A 22,708-nucleotide genomic window follows, 5' to 3' on the forward strand; every position below is an offset into this window, starting at 1 on the left:
AAGATTTTGTGTGAATACTGAGGCTGAACTGTTCAAGTCAGGAAACAAACTGTGATACTAGTTTGTCTACTGTTAGAGGTGTGATTCCATGTCAGAAAATATCATAATTTCCAGTGATCGTTTTAAGTGTGTATTAACAGAACAGTAAAGAGTTCTTATTAGAATTTAATAATGCCAAGTTATTTGATAATCTTACTAAAAATAATGGTGGGACCTAAGAAATAGAGGAAGGGGTACTTAATACCATACTCAGTTCCGCAGCTAACGTATCTGCCACTCTTTAGCTGTCTCCCATTTGTACCTTTGTTCCTAGAAATACATTATTTCTTGTGAATTTTCATACCTAAAGAACTATGAAGTGAGATTCAGTAATACCACAGAATTAAATGATGCATTTGGATTCCCGTTGGATTTATTTCATCTGTACTTTCTCCATTTCTTTTTCCATGAAAAGAAAAATGTAGTTCTACAGTTTTAAAATTGGTTTCTCATAGACCTGAAGTTTAAGAGATTCTTTCTTTCTGCTGTGTTGTAAGTGATCCAAAAATAAGACTGCAAAGTTAGTCTACTCTAAATATATAGTGGGTGAAACATGTTTCCTGTTGAAACTTGTTGATTTCCGTATGTGGCTTGATAAATAAAAATTCATTCATAGGGTTAAATTGGGACATTGTTTATGATGAAGATTATCTATACATTGAAAACGCTGTTTTTGGCCTTAGAAAAAGTATTGATACTGGCAAGGGAGCATTTTCTTTTGCTTGCTCAACAAGTTGTCATTTTGAGTCTCTAGCCTGGTTTGGAATCATGCTAGCATTTTTCCATGCTGTGAAATTTTGTGTATGCCATCTTAACCTTTCACTAATCTGGTTTTCCAAACTTCTTCAGCTCACTTTTATTTTCAAAAGGGTTCTAGGTTTTCCATTGGGAACCTCTTGCCTTGAGAAGCCTGTTGGAATGCACAAACCCAGACTGGATTTCTCCTTCTCTTTCTTGCAGCTTGCTACAGAGGGTGCGGGTCACAAGGCAGGCATCCATGCTCTGCGCAGCCCCTGGTGAAGATCTTCTGGGAAGGTGATCCTAGAATGCTGGGAAGGTGATCCTAGAATGGATCGCTACTTATCATTCAGTACTTGTTATTTTTCTGACTAGATGGTAAATTTTTTTTTCCATTATAATATAGGGATGGAATAAACAAGTTCTTGGCTGGCAGATGGAATAAACAAGTTCTTGGGTTAGTAAAATTCCTTATGAAGTTGAAAAAAAATGGAAACTTTTGTGTTGTGAGAATGATTTGAAAGAGTAGCCTGTGGCCCGCATTCACTCTTCTTCTGTTATAGTACTGCACAGCCTCATTTCCACCAGTGTGCGGAAATCGTTATCTTTCTGAGTGCTGCCTCCTTGCAGCACATGCATGGCCTGTTACCTGTCTTCCTCAGCTTCAAGGACAGCACTCCTTGGTTTTCTGCCTTCTGTGCTCGTTTCCCTGTATTCTTTGCATACTCTTGGCTGTGTGCTACTTCAACATGGGCTCCTCAGGCTTCTGCCTATGCCTCTTTAGTTCTTGTTCCATGTGCCCTTCCTTGGTACTCGGTGACCTTCATGGCTGCTTCCACCCAGCCTCTGTTCTGCTGGATCTTGTGGCCCTGCCCCAGTCCACCTGCACTTGAGTGTCCTGCACACCTCAGACCCAGTATGCCCCTTGCCTTGCCTTGCCTTGCCTGTTAACTCAGCAGTCTTTGGGCTTTCTCTAACATGTTTTCTGTTTTTTGTTTTTGTTTTTGTTTTTGAGATGGAGTCTTGCTCTGTCACCCAGGCTAGAGTGCAGTGGCGCAATCTCTGCTCACTACAACCGGTGCTTCCCGGGTTCAAGGAATTCTTCCATCTCAGCCTCCTGAGTAGCCCGGGTTACAGATACTCGCCACCATAGCCAGCTAATTTTTTTGTATTTTTACAAAAAATACCAGCCAGGCTGGTCTCAAACTCCTGACCTCAGGTGATTCACCTGCCTCAGCCTCCCAAAGTGCAAGGATTACAGGCATGAGCCATCGCACATGGACTCTCAGACATGTTTTCAATCCATCTGCTCCCCAGGTTCAGATGATGATTCCACTTCAGAGTCATCTCTCGAGCAGATCCCCTCATTTACCCCATTTGCTACCACCTGTGCTCAGGCCTCTATTCTCCTGTGCCAGGATTGCCCTATCAGGCTCCACCTGGTCTCCCTGCCACCAACCTTCCCTTATGTTCACCCTATCAGGATTATCATCCTGAGAGGCAAAACTGATACTATTACCCTCCTATTTTAAGACGTTTTCATTGACTGTCCGGTGTCCATGGGACAAAGCTTCATTTCCTGTAAACTCTTTTACATGACATTCTTTGTTTACACACTCAGCCCAGCTGCCTTGGACTCATTTCTCTCTGCCCCCTTTCGGTGACCCCCCACCTCCGTGTGCACAGCATGCAATATCTCCATGGGTCAAAGCCGTGGCTTTCGTGGGATAAGTTGGGCACCAGGCCTAAGACGTACACTTTTATCTCTTAATGATTTGTTTGTAACTATACTTCCAGCATCCTGTAGTTAATACAGTTAATTCCCCAAAATATAAACAAATAAGAACTGCACAAAGAGCTACAAAGATACACAGGGCATCCCTAAGCCATGCCCAGTAATTTAAAAATGTTACAACATGGCATCAGCGTGCAGAAATGGCCCTCATCAGGCAGCGTTGGTTCTGGTCCACTTGGCCAGGGCTGAAGGCCTATGTGGGTTACTTCATCTGTGCTGCAGTTTTTTTATTCAGAAAGGGTGACTTTGTTAAACCTTGGGTTATTTCCACTTTTTAAATTTGGTATTGCTGTTTTCCCCTGCCTTGTCTGTTATTCCCATGTGAAATTCTCTCTCAGAGTGCTTTTTACTTTGTGTCTTTTAACTTTTGTGTCTTTTGTGTCTGATGCCCATGAGCCTTCCCAGCACTGGTGCTCTCTGGTCTTCTGCACACCTTTCAGGAGAGGCACTTCACGGTAGTGGTCACTCTATGTTTTTGTTACTACATTATCTATTTTAATCCTTAAGCTAATTTCTCTTCTCCTTTTTCTTCTCTTCCCTACCCATTTGTTGAAATGCCATGGGAAGATGGCAGCAAGACACAAACACCTCCTTGTGTCTAGGAGTTAGGAATTTGCCATGCTCCATTTGGACATGCCTTGTTCTGGCTCATCACAGGTTTTGCCTGTTTCCACCCAACTTAGGATAAATTAAAAGTTGTTCGTTAGAATGTCCTTTATTGATAGTCATTATGGCAGGGGCTGGATTGATGTTGGAGTTTAAGAATCAAGGATAAAGTGACAGTGGGGACGCCCTAGACTCAGTAAACATATTTTGAACTCTCTGTGCTACAGAGATTCAGTGTGTTGGCCTCGTGGTAGGGAGGCCGGATGCCCACGTGCTCCTGGCATTCCCCGGGATGGTTTAAAGGTAGGTTTAGGAGGATTATAGTGTCCACCCATAATTAGTAACTTGCTATTTTAATATTGGATTATTGCAGTTTTTCCCAACACATTTGTTTCTCAGTTGATGCCACATTCATAAAAATAGAAATACTTAAATATCTATTTCTGTACTTTGTCATTAGCTATATGACCTTTTAAACGTTTTCATTGTGATTACTGGACTCCATTTGAATCCTATTTTCTGAGCCAAAATTATCATCTATAGTTGTATGAAATAAGGTGTTTTAAATGAAGAAGTTTTCAAGAAAGAAGAACTTGTATTCTGGGTACTCAGTGGAAGGCATGGCTGGTCATCAGTGTCAGTGTGTGTATTGGGCGGTCCTGTATGTATTGCATTGTCCCGTCTCAGCTCAGGCTAGTTGATCACAAAATCCCATAGACTGTGACGTAAAGAGCAGACAGTTCTTTCTCACAGTGCCAGAGGCTGGTAGCCAGGGCGCAGCGTGGTGGGGTCCTAGTGAGAGCCCTCGTACTGGTTTTAGGCAGCCGCCTTCTTGCTGTGTGCTCACAGAGCCTTTCCCGTGTGTGTGCATGGAAAGAAGAAGTCCTCCGGTGCTGTCTCTTATGAGGAGACTAAGCCTGTCAGATCAGGCTACCCTTATGACCTCATTTAACCTCAGTTACTTCCTTGGAGCTCCCGTCTCCAAATACAACCAGACTGAAGGTTAGGGATTCAACATAGGAATTTTGAGGGTACACCAACATTCAATCCATAACACACCCCTGTTGTCTGGCTTATCTTCACTTAAGGGATCTGTTGCTTTTCTAGAGCCTTTATATGCTTTATTCTTACTTGGAATTTCTTTTAAAATTGGACATTTCATTGCCCACTCACCCTCTACAGAACAGAACAGGCTATTCCTACAGAATGAGTCACAGCGACATGCCCAGTGGGAGGTGGGGTCACTGTGACACTGTGACCCTGGAGGCAGAGGTACTCAACTAGGCTTTGACTGCTCTCATCACTGGGGATTGTGAAAACATTCTGATCGCCTGGTCAGTCTTGTCTACTTTTTTGTTTTTGGGTTTTTTTTAAGAGTTGGGTTTCAGATTTCTGTTTCATGCTTAGAATAATTGTGGCTTTTGGAGAAGAATGTTTTAAACTGGGTGAAAAGGCAAAAAATGTGGAATCAAGAAGTGAAAGCACAATTGTTTACAGTTTAGTAAGCAGTTGTGGTAAAGAAATGTGTCTATTCATCATTTCCAGATGACTTAAAATTTTATGGGGGAGCATACATTTTAAACAAAAATGAATTGTGCTGTTTATAGGATAAATGTGTGAATTTCTCCAGAATTCGTATTTTTAGGTATTATAATCAGGATCTTCTGCTTACAGCTTTATGAATTTTATCCTGAAGTTATCTGTGAAATGAACCTAATGGCATCTTATAAGATTTACTCAGAAATTACAATTTTGGTTTACCAATCATTAATAACACAATCAATAATTTAACAGGTATTCACTTACTGAATACTTATGGGAGCATATCAGTGCTGTGTGTTTGAGAATCATTGGTAAAATTAGGTGTAGTTGTAACTTCTCAAAAGAAAAAACAATATAAACAAGTAAATACAATTGAGTTTTTAGTGCATGTTAATGAAAAAATGGTATAATACGGTGAATAGATAAAATGTCATTTGGATTTGATTTCGGAATGTATTATTTGTATTTCTCTTTGGAGCATCATTCGAGTCATAGTTTAATTTGCATTCTCTGGGTACATGCAAAGTGCAGTTGAGGTGAAGGGGAGCCGGGTCAGGAGCATCATGGTTAGCAGTGAAATCAAGACTGGAAACAGAGTCCCCCACATGCCTTACATCAGTGTGTATTAGGATTCATTCATTTCTTACATATGTATTGGTACTGATCCAGGTGCAACACAGAGTTCATGGTTTAATAGATGGAATTGTTTACTTTTTAAAATCAGAGGTATAAACAAGATGTACAGTGATAACATAAAGAGAAATGATAAACTGCAGAGTGGAAAGGAGAATCATGCCCAGGGAGAAGCTCACCAGGGAGACAGTGATAGAACTGTCTTAATGCACAATTGCTTATTTTTCACCTTGTCGTAGAAATAATTTTAAATTGCTTGAACGAAGCTATGGAATTTGAGGCTAGAGCAGTAAGAAGTAACAGGTAACAAAGGACTTTCCATACAATGGCAAGTAGTTTGGATTTAATCCAGTGGATAGCCATGGAAAGGTTCAAGTACAGGGCAGCTATCATTACATCTACATTTAAGAATGCCATTCAGGTGGGCCTTATGAAGAGCAGGTTGGAAGAATCAGGTATTAGATTGGGGAGGTAAGTTAGTGCCAGACTATTGTAATAAATAAGAGGCATCTCAATTTTAATATATTAAAAACTTATGTCTTGGTACCAGTATTCTCATAATACCTGCACCTCCCAGAAAAGAAACACATTTGCCTAGAAATCTTTACTGTCTCAGTAAATGTTAATTCTGTTCTTATTCTTACTCAGGCCAGAAACACTGGGGTCATTCTTGTACTCTGTCTCATATTCACTCCTAGTCCATTAACAAGTCCTTATTGACTCTACCTTCAAAGAATATCTAGAATCTGACCATTTCTTACCTCTTCTGTCACTCCCTAAATCCCAGACACCATCATCCGTCCTGATTTGCTGCAGACCCTCCTAACTAGCTTCCCCACTTAATCTCTTGTCCTCTTCAGTCTGGTCTCAACACAGCTCATCATGTGACTTCCCTGCTGGCTTCCCATCACACCCAGAGGAAACACCCTGGTTCACACATCTGAAGATAGAAGACCTGTTTCTTCCCTGCTTCATAATTCTGAACTGACTTGATCTTCTTTTTCCCTGCCCAGGCTCCAGCCGACCACATTTAGTCCCAGGCAGAACATGAATGGGCTGTTCTCTAAAAAGCTGTGGTGAACTTTTGGGGAAAGCTAAGACTACGAATGGGTATGCTGGGGCCACCAGAATTATAGTCCTTTTTCTTTTGGCATTTGGAAGGCCTAAATGATCATAAGAATTATTACAGTCAGATCATTTGACCTAAGTCTGAGATATTCTTATTTAAATGCAATCCTAAGACCCTGGTCAGATATTGAATTTTGTTTATATAATTGTGCTAATGTAAATTTGTTATTTGTTAACTCTTGGAGTCAGACATGGCTGGAGCACAGAGATTTGGCATAGGTTATAGGATATACTATGAACATTAACCTTGACAATGAAAGTGGAATTATGTGGAATTAAAACTGTGTAGCATGTTGGGGAGGAAAAACATAGAGCAAGGTATACGCCCTTCTTCATTTTACAATGCTAGGAGCCTCAAAATGCTGTGAGAAGTCAGTAAAATAGGGCATAGAGTTTGTTAAAGATATTAAACTTCACAAGTAACTAACAGAAACACACCAAATAAAACCATTTTAGTAATGGATACATGTATTATTTTGGGGGGAAAGCTATAAAATATTTCAAAAATAGTAAAATGTACACTGATTATATAGCATGGTAGTTTGGAGTGACTGCAGCAAGATAAATAATTATCACAGCTGGTGGTAACCAGTGTCAGAGTGTTAAAGATAGAGGTCCTGTCCATATGGGAAGCAGATTGACTTTAAAACCCCCTGATGTCCATCCTTGACCCCTGGTACTTGCTCATGATTCTCTGTGTGTGTATGTGTGTGCATCTGCACACTCACATGCATGCTGGGTGAACGTGAGAGGGAAAAGGAACAGTGGACACTTGTTGATGAATTGACCAGAAGAAGACAAAAGTACCAATTTCAGGGAATACTAGAACATATGTTTTAGAGCAAGATAACTGGGTAGGCTAGCCTTTCAGGATATCTCTGAAGATAAAGAGAGACAGAGCAGTAATGTAGGAGGAAAATTCCAAATTACCATATGGTCAGTGTTTGGAAAATAGACAACTTAACATTAGTGGCAGCAATTATGTTACGAAAAGTGTTTCTGTTAGAAAGACTTACAGATGTTCCTGCCCTCTATTGGAGAATAATTTCAGTATCTCTCCCCTCATACTAACTTGTTTCACTTTGTCCTTTCTTGTATAGTTATTTGTTACACTCATATATTAATTCAATATAACCTACTTAGGAAGACTTGAGTTGACATGAGTATAATTGGACCCTGACTACCTGTATATTTCAACAACAACAAAAAAGGCATTTATCAGTAGTCAGACATATTTTATTATTCTATCATTTGCTCAATTTATTGTTTTGTGTTTCTTTTTTTTTCATTTTTATTTTTTTCTTTTTTGAGAGACAGGATCTCACTCTGTGAGTCAGGTACTTGACTAGGGAGGCCAGTTAGTACAGTGGTGTCATCATAGCTTACTATAACCTCAAATTCCTGGACTCAAGAGATCCTCCTGCCTCAGCCTCTCAGGTAGCTGAAACTACAGTATACTCCAATGTGCCTGGCTAATTTTTATATTTTTATTTTTGTAAAGCTGGGAGGTCTCACTGTGCTGCTCAGGCTGGTCTCGAACTCCTGGCCTCAAGCTGTCCTCCCGCCCTGGCCTCCCAAAGTGCCGGAGTTACAGGTGTGAGCCACCATGCTGAGTCATTTGCTCAGATTTGTGTGTGTGTGGGTGGCCTCTTGGTTGTTTAAAACGAAAGACTTTTCAAAGAGCAGTTAGCTGATTAAATAACGAATTCATGCAGTTGTTCAGCAAATGTTATTCTTTAAGTTAAATACTGTCCATTTTTAACTAAGAATTCTGTTTCATCTGCTAGGCATATGCATGGATAGAAATTACTAGATATCTTGGTGTATCTTCATTGAATCTTTCTGTTCCTGTTTCTTAATTGTTTAACATCTTTGCTATTGTATGTTAGTATTTGTGGTCACCATTTGATCTTTATGGTACTTTCTCTTTGATGATGAGCACTTGGCAAGTTATCCTCTTTTTCAGTGCAAGTTCTGTTGAAACCCTCAGTGTGTCCAGCCACAGCAATAGGCCTCAGAGTCCATTTCTCAACCTGAAGCATTGTCTGTCTTTACATTTTAAACAAGCCCTATGTCATAGCATAATGAAGTAGGGGGGAAAAACCCCATCACTCACAATTTCCTATGCTTAACTGGCATTTATCTGAGAGACATTTTGGTCCTTGACTTGTAAGGATACTTGATTACTGATATTAGACCTGCCAGTCATCCTCTCTGTTCTTAAGAAAGTCACTTGAGCAACTAGCTTTATTTTTCAGTTTTCTTATGTGGCGAAAAGTGAGATTAATATGTTCCTTACCTATTTCATAGGGTTGTTGTGGATCAAATAAGAGAATGGCCTTGAAAATGCCTTGAAGAACTGATGGCAGTGACAGTGGCTGCCATCCTTGCATGGCCAGGCACTTCGTGGTACATTTGCTGTGTTTGCACCTGTGATTGTAGTGCTCTTGGGTTAGCCACTACTGTGTCCATTTAAAACTGAGGACACTCTTATGAGACAGATAAAGTATTTGGGGATTTTCAAGGGAAGGAATAGTTGCTTCTGGCTGGGATTCAGAAAACACTTCCTGGACAAGGCGATATTTTGGCTGTCTTGTAGCAGTTATGGAAAATGTTGCCTGGTAGCACTAAAATGGCCTTTTATGTACTCAACATCTAATTGCAAAGCATTGTTCTTTGTTTGTAAAATGAGTATATCCCCTGCTTGGATTAAAAGCTTACTTCTGCCAGGCATGGTGGCTCAAGCCTGTAATTCCAGCACTTTGAGAGGCTGAGGCAGGAAGATCACTTGAGCCCAGGACTTCAAGACTAGCCTAGGCAACAAAGTGAGACCCTGTCTCTCCAAAAACATAAGAAAATTAGCTGGATGTTATGGTGGTGTAAGCCTGTCATCCCAGCTACTTGAGAGGCTGAGGTGGGAGGATCCCTTGAGCCCAGGTTATTGAGGCTGCAGTAAACCAAGGTCACACCACTGTACTCCAGCCTGGGCGACAGAGCAAGACCCTGTCTCTAAAAATAAAATAAAAGCTTCCTTCAAGCACATTTTTGGTATAAGTTGCCCCTTGCTTTTTTCTCTCTCAGACAAGGAGGAGCTTACCCTGCTTTATTTTCTCCTGGGAAGGAAGGCCATGGAGGGTGTTTTGTAGAAAGAGCTTTAGAATGCTTGGTGGAAAGGATAGCCCTGTCCCTGACTTAGTGTCACAGCCATGGGAGCGCTGCTCAGTATTGCTTCCAAGGGCTATTTAGTCACCACATGAGCTGCTGTGTGCAGCACTGCAGTGGTAGCCAACATCATAAAGTGTTATTCTACAAGTTATTTGGTGCTATAGATCTTGATCAAAATTCATAGTTACTAGAATATTGTCAAGATTTATCATAGAAATCTTCGAAGAAACTGTAGTCAGGCAGTATGATGCATCTTAGATACATAAGTATTTCTTCTGTAATACTATTTATGTATTTCTATAATAGCCTGCATTTATAAAATCTGTCAGGGTCTATGGGGACTTGAGCTGCCCAAGACAAGAATTAGTTTCTGAAGAGAACTTGTGCTGCTTGGGCAGGCAGCTGAGCATGGCTGGGGGCTGCCACAGTGCCCATAACCAAGAGCCTGTACTCAGCTGGCACACTTGAACTTGAGCAGACCGTTGGTGCTTGAGAGCAGAAGTGGCCCTGGAGCCCTGACAGCTGCTGCTGTCAGTGGGGGACAGGGGAGGCTTGAGGCCTGTGCAGTGCTGGGAATGAACCCTGAGTTGAGTATAGGTACAAGTTTTAAAAATTCTTAAATTATGTCTCAGAATGCTCCTGTGGCCACTGTAGCTCCTAAATCTAGGGCTTTTCCCTTTGCTTCTGAAGACTCTAATTCTGCACAGACTGCTCTGGCTGCCCTGCTGAGGAAAAAAATTTTGTGGACTGAAGTGACCTCCACATTATCCTGATTTCTTTTCCAGTTTACCAATTGAAGATGAGCTACTTTTCATTCACAGAATGCCTGTTGTGGTGAAGCATCTGTGTGTTCACTTCTTAGTGCCTTTCTTTACAAGTTGGTTTCATTCCTCTGTTCCCTCCCTAGAGTGACTAGCAGAAACTCGTTATATGCTGCTTGTACATTGTGCTTATTCATATCCTTCCCCCATTCTGTTTTCTTGCCTTAAGAAATAGTTGTCCAAGACAGTGCTCAGGGGAGGCAAGGTGACCCAGGGCCCAGTATATGGGCATGTGCCATGGACACCTAGATAAAGAAAGAGATGAAAAATTTGGGGTTGAATGTGAAATGAATGAAGAAAAAGTGAGAGGGAGAAAGAAATAGAAACTCAAACTGTACAATTAAAATCTTAGCACTGTCTAAATATTAATTTTTATTATTCACTATTAACCAGTTGGCTGAAGTGGTAGAGAAACTCACATTAGTGAATATCTGTTATTAACAAGGCAGTATGTTGTACCCTTCATTTTTGTTGTTCTCAATTTATGTATTTTTTTTTAGTTAAAAAGCACAGAGAGTAATAGAAACACATAAGCAGACTCACTGCCTAGAATTAGTAACACATGTCAATCCTTTGTCTTTTTTTTTGTTTGTTTCCCATACTTTTGTAACAGAAACAATATGACACATAAATTTGAAACCCTCCGGGTTCCCCTCCTGAGTCATACTCCTCTCTCTGTCTCCTTAGAGACAGTGGCTTTCATGACTTTTCTGTGAATCCTTCTATTTATATTTTTATATTTATCTTGTATTCATAAACAATATTATATTGATTTCTGTGTTTTTTAAAATTACATTGTAGGTGTCATACTCTGTATATCCTGTTTATCCCCTTTCATTTCTTGAGACCTCTTCATCTGATTCTTACACATCTAGTTCACCTCATTTTAAGTGCCGTACAGTGTTCTGTTGTATGAACACACCATAGTTTACCCATCTTACTGATTTATGCTGGGTGCAGTTTTCTACTCTTATAAACAACGCTGAGATGTGTATCCTTGTTTAGGTATACTGGCGCATCTGACAGTTTCTGGGTACCTACCTAAGAATTCTGGGGTGTAGGCTATGCACACTCTCAACTTCAGTTATCTCATTTAATCCGAACAAATGTTTCCTGGGGCAGGTGGCAGGATCTCCATTTTACACATAAGAGAATTGAAGTGTTGAATGCCATGGAACTTGGCCAACTTAATAAGGAAACCAGTACTTGAATCCAGATCAAATTCCACCCATTTCAATCTAGAGCTCTAATACCCAGCAGTCCACATAACTCTTCAACTGTTAGCCCTTCTGATGATTGGAATAGTTGCAGCCAGCTAGTAACATACATGATTTCAAAGCAGAGAATCAAAACATAATAAAGAGGAGGGTCCATCCTTAAGAAGAAGAAGAAGAATCCACAGTGGCCATATTCTCCTTGTGGTCATCAAAGGATTTGAGACTTGGAGTAAAAAGCGTGCTCCTTAAAATGATGGGTCTAAGGTTTCTATTTATACAGGCCTATTTCTTCATGACAGAAGACTGTTTATTTTATGTTGCTTAAAATCTGTTTATTAAATGCAACATGCAAGCCTATTTTGATTAAAGAAAAGTGTTATAGTGAGCATGGTAGTGTCTCTGTTTTACTTTGCAAAATGTGGAGACCATTTTCTCCAGGTGAAGAGTGCTATCTGCATGTGGATCTTTTTTTCATGACACTTTATTCACGCTTGAATCATCTGTCTTTTGATTTCATTTTTGCTTTGTTCTTTTCTTCAACTTCTAGGTAGAAAATCCGGTGTATTAACTGTGAAAATTTTAGAGCTGCATGAGGAATGTGCCATGCAAGTTGCCATGTGTGAGCAGTTATTGGGGCCACCAGCCACCAGCCCCTCCCGAAGCGTGACACCCAGGCCTGGAGCTGGCCTGAAAGTTCTCTTCACCAAGGAGACTGCAGGCTACCTCAGGAGCCGTCCCCAGGACACTGTCCGGATCTTCCCTCCCTGGTGAGTGCGTAGAACTGAATCCAGCAGTCACCAACTGTGAGTTAGCCTCATAAGAAAAGACATTTTTATCAGGAACATTTTTGTCACTTTATCATAGAGCAATGCCAGAGGAAGAGAGCCAGGATTGGACATGGGTTTTCTGTCAGAGAAGCACTGGATTGTCTCTGATGGCTCGTTTCCACTTCTGTCAGCAAATTTCTGATAATTTGGGGTGAGAGGGTTGAGGAAACAACTGTATTAAGATTCTTGCCCAAGGATGTGTTATAAGATCTGGCTGTTTTTGTTTTTATGTTTCTTAGAAAAATAATTTTGTTAACAGGCATTATGTGACAATAGGATAACACATTAATTACATATTTCTTAGTCACTTGAGAGGGGAGAATAAAAAGCATGAATTAAGATATACTAGTGTTTGAATTGCAGGAGCAAAAGTGGTCATTATTGGATCAGAAAGTATTTTAAAGGATACTACGTTTGCTCTCTTTTGCAGTGGGATATTGATTTTTAGCATGAATAGAAGAAAAACATACTACTTCTGAGGAAAAGTTTGAGCACCCTTGTTTTAAGAGCTAGTTATTAATTTGCTGGTAATTTTTTATAAGTTTTCATTGTGTATGAGGAAGGGCTATAGGATAAATTTTTATAAGTATTATTGCTAGATCAGAGGATATGTGCCTCTTTAATTTTAGCAGACTTTGTCAAATGGCACCATTTTATGTTCCCACTAGCAATGCCTGAAGTGCCTTTTTCTTCTCCTTTACAAACCTACTGTATTGATCTAGACCAAGTTAAAAATTGGAAATAGGATGTTTATCATTTTAATTTGTATTTCTCTTACATAAAATGGGCTTAGGCATATTTCTCCATGTTTAAGAATCATTTGTATTTCATTTTATGTCCATTGATAACTTTTGACCTTTCTTCTCTTAGACTCTCGGTCCTAGTGATTTCTACCAACTTTTTATAAATGATTAAAAAAAAAAAAGTAGCGCCTTGTCAGTCATACACATTGCAGTTAGTTCATTCCCCATTTGTCATTTGACTTTTGACGTTTTTAGGGGGCAGGGGTTTGTTTTGTTGCTTTGTTTTTGATGAGCAGAAATTTTCTGTTTTTCTGTGGTTGATTTTACCCATCTTTTCTTCTGTGGGTTTTGTGTCATTGATAGAAAGGTTTTCCTTACTATGAGGTATAAAAGTTATTCTCTGTTTTATTCTAAGACTTTTATGGATTTTAAAAAAATTTACATTTAAGTCTTTTGACACCCCTGGAATTTATGTGTAATATGTGAGGTAATGAATGCAATTTTATTTTTTTCCAAATGGCCACCAGGAGTCCCAACATTATTTATTGAACATTCTGTTTTTTCTTCATATGATTTTAATGCTGCCTTTATCGTGTACTAAATACCTACATATATTTTGGGCTATTTGCTCTTTTAATGTAACTGTATTTGCACATGCTAGTATTATACTATTTCAATTACTATAGTTTTATATGGTGTTTTAATAACCGCTGGGACTACTCACATCTCATTAAGCTTAATTTTTAGAACTTTCCTCCTAATAATTGCTTCCTTCCTTTTTTGCTTTAAATATTTGCCTTTAACATTTATTTTCAAATATGCATTGTAAAAGTTAATTCAGAAATATATAACTTAGAAAGTGAATCCTCTTACCCCCACCTCTTCAATTAATCACACTCATTGTAGATGACTGCTGTTAACAATTTGGAGTATAATCTTCCAACATTTTTTTTAATTCTTAAATATTCAATTATGTGTTTAACACATCCCAGTAATACGTAATCTATATGTAAGTTATGTAATCCTGCCTATTTTTCTATAATAACTTTAGGTTTAACTTACTGGATTAAAAACAAATTGATAGGTTTTTTAGGGTAGGTTAATCTCTGCATTCACGGAGTAGGGCTTTAAAGGTAGTGTCTGGCCAGGGTTCTGACGTGATGCTCCCCTCTCCGTGTTCATGGAGTGCACAGCAGCACAGGACTTCTGTCAGCATCTCTCTTACCTTGAACCTGTCTTCCTTCCTTCAGAAATCAGTCCTCATTCGGATCTTCTTTGTTCACCCCTTGGTTTTACTCCCTTGTAGAATTTAGCTCTTTCATTAGTGTCTAAGTTCATTTGTGGTGGCAGAGCCTTTTATTGTTATTATTTTTAAAAAATCTCCTCCCTCCTCAGCTTTTTAAATTCTTTTTTTCTTTTTCTATTTTTTGTAGAGACAGAGTCTTGTTATATTGCCTAGGCTGGTCTCAAACTCCTGGCCTCAAGCAGTCCTCCCACATTGGCCTCCCAAAGTTCTGGGATTATAGTCCTGAGCCACCAGGCCTGGTCCCTTCTCAACTTCTAATTTTTTCGGCACACCTTTATATGTTTTAAAATGCATTTATTAAATGACCTTGTTTTTTAAATACCTAAATATGATTATTTTCCTTCAGGGAAGATGTTTTAGAGGCTTTAAATGTAGGACATTTTCTTGGGCTTATGAGAAATAAAATTAGATCAAGCTTATCTACAAAGATTTATATGACCAAGAATTTCTAAATCCCAGTGACTCCTTAGACTTTACAAGTAAATGAGTTATTATCATTAGAGTTTGGAATGTTTGTTGGTCTGGATCTTACCAAACAACCCCTGGGTGTTACTCTCCGCAGGAATGCCTGTGGGCTGTCAAGTGATTATTTGCCTGTATTCAACATATAATACTTAAGAAAATAGAAGAGGCCAGGCGCGTTAGCTCACGCCTATAATCCCAGCAGTTTAGGAGGCCAAGGCAGGCGGATCATTTGAGGTCAGGAGTTCGAGACCAGCCTGGCCAACACGGTGAAACCCCGTCTCTACTAAAAACACAGAAAGTAGCTGAGTGTGGGTGGCGTGTGCCTGTGGTCCCAGCTACTTGGGAGGATAAGGTGAGAGAATCACTTGAGCCCAGGAGATGGAGGTTGCAGGTAGCCAAGATTGCACCACTGCATTCCAGCCTGGGTGACAGAGCAAGACCCTGTCTACAAAAAAAAAAAAAAAAAAAAAAAAAAACAGCACAACAAAAAAAAACACCTCATACTTAATGAAAGAAAATCAAACTAATTTTTAAAGGACTAGTCTTTTTTTTTTTTTATGGAAACTTGAGAAATAATAGTAAATATATTTTTCCTTGTGGGCTGGCTGTCCTTTTCCCACTAGCACCCTTCTGTGTTCATTTAAACTGTTTTTTAACATGGGCACAGTTTTTTAAAAGAATCAGTAGACTTGAGATGCTCATATTGGTCCTGGAGTAATAAATGTGAGTTTAGGTATAATGGCTGCTTACCCCGAGGTGCTCAAGAGCCCTCTGTAGACATTACTTGATAAATTCTCATTGGATTCCAATGAGATGTAATGCAGCTTTGCCTCTGGCAATCTGAAAATAAAGATAGAAGTAAAATGTCTTGCCTCTAATTAATTGCATTATGAAATAGTCATAGAATTGTATAACAGTAACCAACTTATTAAAAAAAGCATTAATCTATGTAATTTCAGACATATAAAAATAAAATAGTAAAATGAATCCCATGTCCCATAGTTTCAACATTTATTAACTAATGAATAAACAGCTTTTACTACTCAAGCAAATTGAAAGCTTTATAATGATTCCAAAGAAACATCTCACCACTTGAACACAGATATAGTAGAAAAAACAAATGAAGGAATTTACTATAATGATATTGGGGAGAGAGGAAGGTAGAAACCATCTGCCTGATTACATCCTGCCATGAAATCTAATGCCAGAATGAGGGTGGGTGAGAGGTTAAGTGTGTGAGAGTGTATCCAGGGACAACCAGGACACCTCTCATTCATTCAGAAGTATTTATTGGTATCCCCTGATACCAATACTTTGCTTCTCCTCAGAATACACATCCCAGTATGCTGGAAGAGTGAAGTCTGACTTTCCCTATTGTCATGAGTATACCCTTCCATCGGTCCATTCATATCGTCATCTTTTTAGTCACTACTTAGTATTCCACTATATGAATATGTGGTAATTTAAACATCCTCTTATTTAGGATTGTTAAGGTTGCTTTCTATTTTTAGCTGTTTTAAACACTGCTTGGGTGAAATATTTATCATTATACCTGCCTTCTGATTTGGTTCTTAGACTATTTCTAGAAGTAGAAATTCTTGGCCATAGAGTACCAGTGGGTTTTGAGGCTTTTGATATATGATTTCCCTAGTAACCTGTAAAGATTGAAGCTGTCTCAGCTGCTGCCAGTTTCTCATCACACCACACTCAACATTTTTTATGGCTGCACAGTGTGATATAATTTTTTTTTTTTTAGTTCATGCATGGACCATTTTTATTTCTTTTCTTTTTTTTTTATTATTATTATACTTTAAGTTCTAGGGTACATGTGCATAACATGCAGGTTTGTTACATATGTATACTTGTGCCATGTTGCTGTGCTGCACCAGAGTGAACAGGCAACCTACAGAATGGGAGAACATTTTTGCAATCTACTCATCTGACAAAGGGCTAATATCCAGAACCTACAAAGAACTCAAACAAATTTACAAGAAAAAAACAAACAACCCCATCAAAAAGTGGGCAAAGGATATGAACAGACATTTCTCAAAAGAAGACATTCATACAGCCAACAGACACATGTGATATAATTTTTAAAACACTTTCCATATTCTCAGGATGTGGTACATATTGGTTCTTTTACTATCATAAACAGCTATGTGGTAGATATTGTTATATATGTAGTTTGGTATGTACTTCAGATACTGTTTCAAAGTAGGTTTTAGGAACTGTTTTAGTATAGTAAAGGGTATGTGTTTTGTTTTTGCTGTTGCTGCTTTGACTCCTTGATATTGTTAAGTCATCTGTAAACCTCATAGCAGAGTGCCTGCAGCTGGTCGCATTGAATATAGCCCACTTCATTTTACTGTGCTTTTTTGCTTTTATAGCACTTCACCCATGTTTCACTTTTTACAGATTGAAGGTTTGTCAACCCTGAATCCAACAAGTCTCTCAGTGCTATTTTTCTAACAGCATGTGCTCACCTCGTGTCTCTATATCACATTTGAATAATTATCCCAATATTTCAGAGTTTCTCATAATTATTATCTGTTATGGTGATCCGTGATGTGTGATCTTTGATATTGCTATTGTAATTATTTTGAGGTGCCATGAACCATGGCTATATAGGATGGCAAACTTAATTGATAAATACCGTGTGTGCTCTAACTGCTCCATCAACCAGGTGTTCCCCCATCTCACTTTCTATCCTCAGACCTCCCTATTCCATGAGACACAACAATATTGAAATCTGACCAGTTAATAACCCTAATATGCCCTCTAAGTGGTCACATGAAAGGAAGAATTGCACATCTTTTACTTTAAACCAAAAGCTAGAAGTGATTAAGCTTAGTGAGGAAAGCATGTCAAACGGCAAGGTAGGCTAAAAGCTAGGCCTCTTGTGCCAGTTAGGCAAGTTTTGAATTAAAAGGAAAAGCTCTTGAAGGAAACTAAAAGTGCTATTCCAGTGAGCATACAAATATTGAGAAAGCCTTATTGCTAATATGGAGAAAGTTTGAGTTGTCTGGATAGAAGGTCAAACAAACCATAACATTCTCTTAAACCAAAGCCTACTCCAGAGCAAGACTGTAACCCTCTACAGTTCTTTGAAGGCTGAGAGAGGTAAGGAAGCTTCGGAAGAAAAATTCGAAGCTGATTCGTGAGAATCATGATCATGATTCATGAGAAGTTGATTCATGAGATTTAAGAAACTCCCCCATAATATAAAAGTACAAGATGAAGTAGCAAGTGCTGACAGAGAAACTGCAGCAAATTATCCAGAAGATATAGCTAAGATCATTGATGAAGGTGGCTACACTAAACAGCAGATTTTCAGTGTAGATGAAACAGCCTTATATTCGAAGAACATACCACCTAGGACTTTCATAGCTGGAGAGGAAAAGGCAATGCCTGGCTTCAAAGCTTCCAAGGACAGGCTGACTGTTTTATTAAGGTCTAATACAGCTGGTGACTTTAAATTGAAGCCTGTGTTTATTTACCATTTTGAAAATTCTAGGGTCTTTAAGAATTATGCTAAATCTATTCTGCTTGTGCTCTATAAATGGGACAATAAAACCTGGATGACAGTGCATCTGTTTACAGAATGGTTTACTGAATACTTTAAGCCAAACTGTTGAGATCTACTACTCAGGAAAAACAAAAAGAAAGAAAAAAAATTTCTTTTAAAATACTACCCCTCATTGACAATGCACCTAGTCAGCCGAGAGCTCTAGATGTACAAGGAGATGAACGTTGTTTTCATGCCTGCTAACACAACATCCATTCTGCAGCCTGTGGATCAAGGGGTAACTTTGACTTTCAAGTCTTGCTGCCATAGATAATGATTCCTTTTTTTGTTTGTTTGTTTGAGATGGAGTCTCGCTCTGTTGCCCAGGCTGGAGTGCAGTGGTGCGATCTCAGCTCACTGCAACCTCCGCCTCCCAGGTTCAAGTGATTCTCCTGCCTCAGCCTCCTGAGTAGTTGGGATTACAGGCGTGTGCCACCATGCCCAGCTAATTTTCGTATTTTTAGTAGAGACGGAGTTTCACCATGTTGGTCAGGCTGGTCTCGAACTCCTGACCTCATGATCCACCCAGTTCAGCCTCCCAAAGTGCTGGGATTACAGGCGTGAGTCACCGTGCCCGGCCACCTTTCAAGGGTCTGAGCAAAGTAAATTGAAAACCTTCCTGAAAGGATTCACCATTCTACCTCCCATTAAGAACATTCATGACTCATGGGAGGAGGTCAGAATATCAACATTATCAGGAGTATGGAAGAAGTTGATTCCAACCCTTATTAGTGACTTCAGGGGTTTAAGACTTCAGTGGAGGAAGTAACTGCAGATGTGGTGGAAAAAGCAAGAGAACTCAGAAGTAAAGCCTGAAGATGGGACTGAATTGCTGAAGTCTCCTAACTTTAACGGATGAGGAGTTGGTTCTTATGAATGAGCAAAGAAACTGGTTTTGTTTGTTCTTGTTTTTGTTTGTTTGTTTGTTTTGAGACAAGAGTCTTGCTCTATCAGCCAGGCTGAAGTTCAGTGGCACAATCTTGGCTCACTGCAACCTCCGCCTCCCGGGCTCAAGCAATTCTTCTGCCTCAGCCTCCCTAATAGCTGGGATTACAAGCATGTGCCACCACGCCTGGCTAATTTTTGTATTTTTAGTGGAGATGGGGTTTCACTGTGTTGGCCAGGCTGGTCTCGAACTCCTGACCTCAGGTAATCTGACCGCCTCGGCTTCCCAAAGTGCTGGTACTACAGGTGCGAGCCACCGCGCCTGGCCAGAAACTGATTTCTTTAGATGAATATATTACTGGTGAAGAGCTGTGAACATTGTTGAGGGGACAACAAGTAATTTAGAGTATTCCATAAACTTAATTGATAAAACAGCAGCAAGTTTGAGAGGTTTTACTGCAATTCTGAAAGAAGTTCCAGTAATACCATCAAACAGTATCTCATGTTACAGAGAACTCTTTCTAGAAAGGAAGAGTCAATTGATGCAGCAAACTTCATTGTTCTCTTTAAGAAATTGCCACAACCACTCCGGCCTTTGCACACCACCACCCCAATCAGTCAGTAGCAATCAACATCAAGGCAAGACCCTCTCTCAGCAAAAAGATTATGACTTACTGAAGGCTGCATTTTTTATCAATAAAGTGTTTTTGATTAAGGTATGCACTTTTTTTAAGATATAATGCTGTTGCATACCTTACAGGCTATAATATAGTGTAAACATAACTTTCATATGCAATGGGAAACAAAAATTCATGTGACTTGCTTTACTAATAACTTTATTGGAGTGGTCTGTAGCTATACTTACAGTATCTCCAAGATATGCCTGTACTTTTTCTTATATTTATTTACTGGTGACAGCTTTTCTTTTTATAGTTGTATCACTTAGAATAATAATTTTGTTATTTCCTTCCCAATACTAATGCTTCTTTATCTGATTAATGTCTTACTGCTTTGGCTAAAACATTCAAATCAAAATTTTTTTTACTACTGTATTCCCAATGCCTAGAATAATGGTTGAAACGTAGTAGGCGCTCAGTAACTATATGATTAATATTGTATTAAATCATCATGAAGATGTTGTCAGCCTTGTTTATCCTCCCTAATTGAATGAGACTTTGTTGATTTGTACATTCATTTAAAATGATTTACTGAATGTTTACTTAACTTACTCTTTAAAAAGCCTTGTACTAGAATTCCTGGGAATACAACATTCAACATGAATGTCAAATTGTTTCTGCCCTTAAGGAGCTCACAGTGTGGTGGAAGAGAAAAGTAATACAAACAAGTTATAAAAGACCATTGTAGGCGTAGTAATAGGTATCTGTACAGAGGTTGCAAGAGGATTGAGGAGATAAGCACAACCAGTAGGTAGATCAATAAGGCTGGGTGGTTATGTATGTGAGTGTATGTGTGAGAGTGTGTGTGTGTGTACCTGTGTTTATGTGTGTGTGTGCTGGGGAGAGTACAGACTGAGAGATGTGGTATCAGGGGTAGCTTCCTGAAGTTGGTGATGTCCTATCTGAGCTAAAAGGGCTATGTTAGAAAGAAGCAGGGGAGGGACTATGAGGGCATTTGGAGTAGAGGAGACCACATGAGTAAAGACCAAAAAGTCAGAATGGCCTAGTGTAAGACATATGCAGGGGTGTATATAGTGCTTTGTGTACAAAGTGGAAATTCCAAGGCAGTAGCAGCAGAAAATGAATCTGGAGAACCTCCCCATGTGTAGTGTTAACAAGCTGAGATTTACAGGAGAGGCATGATGATCTGATTCACCCTTTAAAGTCTGTGGAGGATGACTGGAGGTAGAAGGGCAGAATAAATGCATCTCGGAGGCTGTGGGAGTAGCCCAAGTGTGGAAGAAGGTGGTGCTTTGGACTATGATGGGGAATAGTGGATTTGGAATATATTTTGGAGTTACAGGCAACAGGGTTTGCTGATGGGTTTGATGTGGTATTTAAGGAAAGATAGGAAACAAGGAAGACAACTAAGTTTTTGGCTTGCACAAACAAGTGAATGATCATGCCATGTACTGAAATGGGAGACTTGGGACGATTTGTGGGGCCCAGTCAATGGTAGTTTTTTGGTGCCAGCAGTAATTAGAGCCTAGAGTAAACACAAGAGAGGTTGTGATTCCAAAAGAGAAACTCTGTCGGCTTGTCTGGGTTTTTAGTATAACCCATGTGTGGTAATTGGCAGCAGACAGAGGTAGAGCCCATTGGCCTATTCATAACTGCTTTGGTTCCTGTTTTATATTTGCCACGTGAGATTCTTTGAAATAAATAAATTGCTGGCTCCTATTGCTGAGACCAAAGCAGTACTAAAGATGGAAGATTTGTTTACTGGGTGAGATTATCTTCCTGTTGGGACAACGAGGAATTCAGTCTTTTTCATACAAAATTACAGGGTGTCTTGAGAAGAAATAAGTAGGAAAGAAAATTAATGCAGTATGAAAAGGGAAAAGATAAAGACTGTGAGGATAATCTGGATAATCTGAAAAACTGGAAGGAAGGTAGTCATTTATTCTGCATGAGGAGGAAGTGAAATTAAATGACACTCTTCAATGGGGTATATCTTAGTCTGTTTTGTGATGCTATAACAGAAAATCTCAGACTGCATAATTTATAAGCAATAGAAATTTGTCAGCCTGGTGCAGTGGATCTTGTCTATAATGCCAACATTTTGGGAGGCTGAGGTGGGCAGTGGATTGCTTGACTTCAGGAGTTTGTGAGCAGCCTGGGCAAACCCCATCTCTACAGAAAATACAAAAAGTAGCTAGGCACGATGGTGCATGCTTGTAGTCCCAGCTCCTTGGGAGGCTGAGGTGGGAGAATCACCTGAGCCCAGGGAGATCAAGGCTGCATTGAGCCATGATCACACTACTGCACTTCAGCTTGGGTGACAGAGTGAGACACTGTCTCAAAGAAAGAAAAACATGTATTTGTCTTATGGTTCTAGAAGCTGGGAAGTCCAAGAGCATAGCACCACTATTTGTTGAGGGCCTTCATTTTTCATCTCCCCATGGCAGAAGGTGAAAGGGCAAGAGAGCACAAAAGCAAGAGGGAGCCAAACGTGCTTTTATAACAAGGCCATTCTTGTGATAGCTAGCCCACTCCCATGGCAATGACATAAATCCATTCAGAAAGGTAGCACCCTCATAATTTATTAGGTCCCAC

At 39.4% G+C, this 22,708-nt stretch overlaps 1 protein-coding gene across 47 annotated transcripts in view; it reads left to right on the forward strand.

The window, feature by feature from the left end:
• SPIDR (scaffold protein involved in DNA repair) overlaps positions 1 to 22,708 on the forward strand; it is a 481,215-nt gene that overhangs the window by 182,801 nt on the left and 275,706 nt on the right. For 44 of the 47 annotated variants that reach the window (XM_077943592.1, XM_077943599.1, XM_077943602.1 and 41 more), the window contains one exon: positions 12,232 to 12,451. In XM_077943592.1, the coding sequence (XP_077799718.1) occupies positions 12,232 to 12,451 (220 nt within the window). Of the gene's footprint in view, positions 1 to 11,697; positions 12,123 to 12,231; positions 12,452 to 22,708 lie in introns of those variants that run through there. The other 3 variants (XM_077943613.1, XM_015145324.3, XM_077943634.1) reach the window with 2 other exon arrangements.

This window comes from Macaca mulatta, chromosome 8, assembly GCF_049350105.2.
Source record: "Macaca mulatta isolate MMU2019108-1 chromosome 8, T2T-MMU8v2.0, whole genome shotgun sequence".
Lineage (NCBI taxonomy): Eukaryota > Metazoa > Chordata > Mammalia > Primates > Cercopithecidae > Macaca > Macaca mulatta.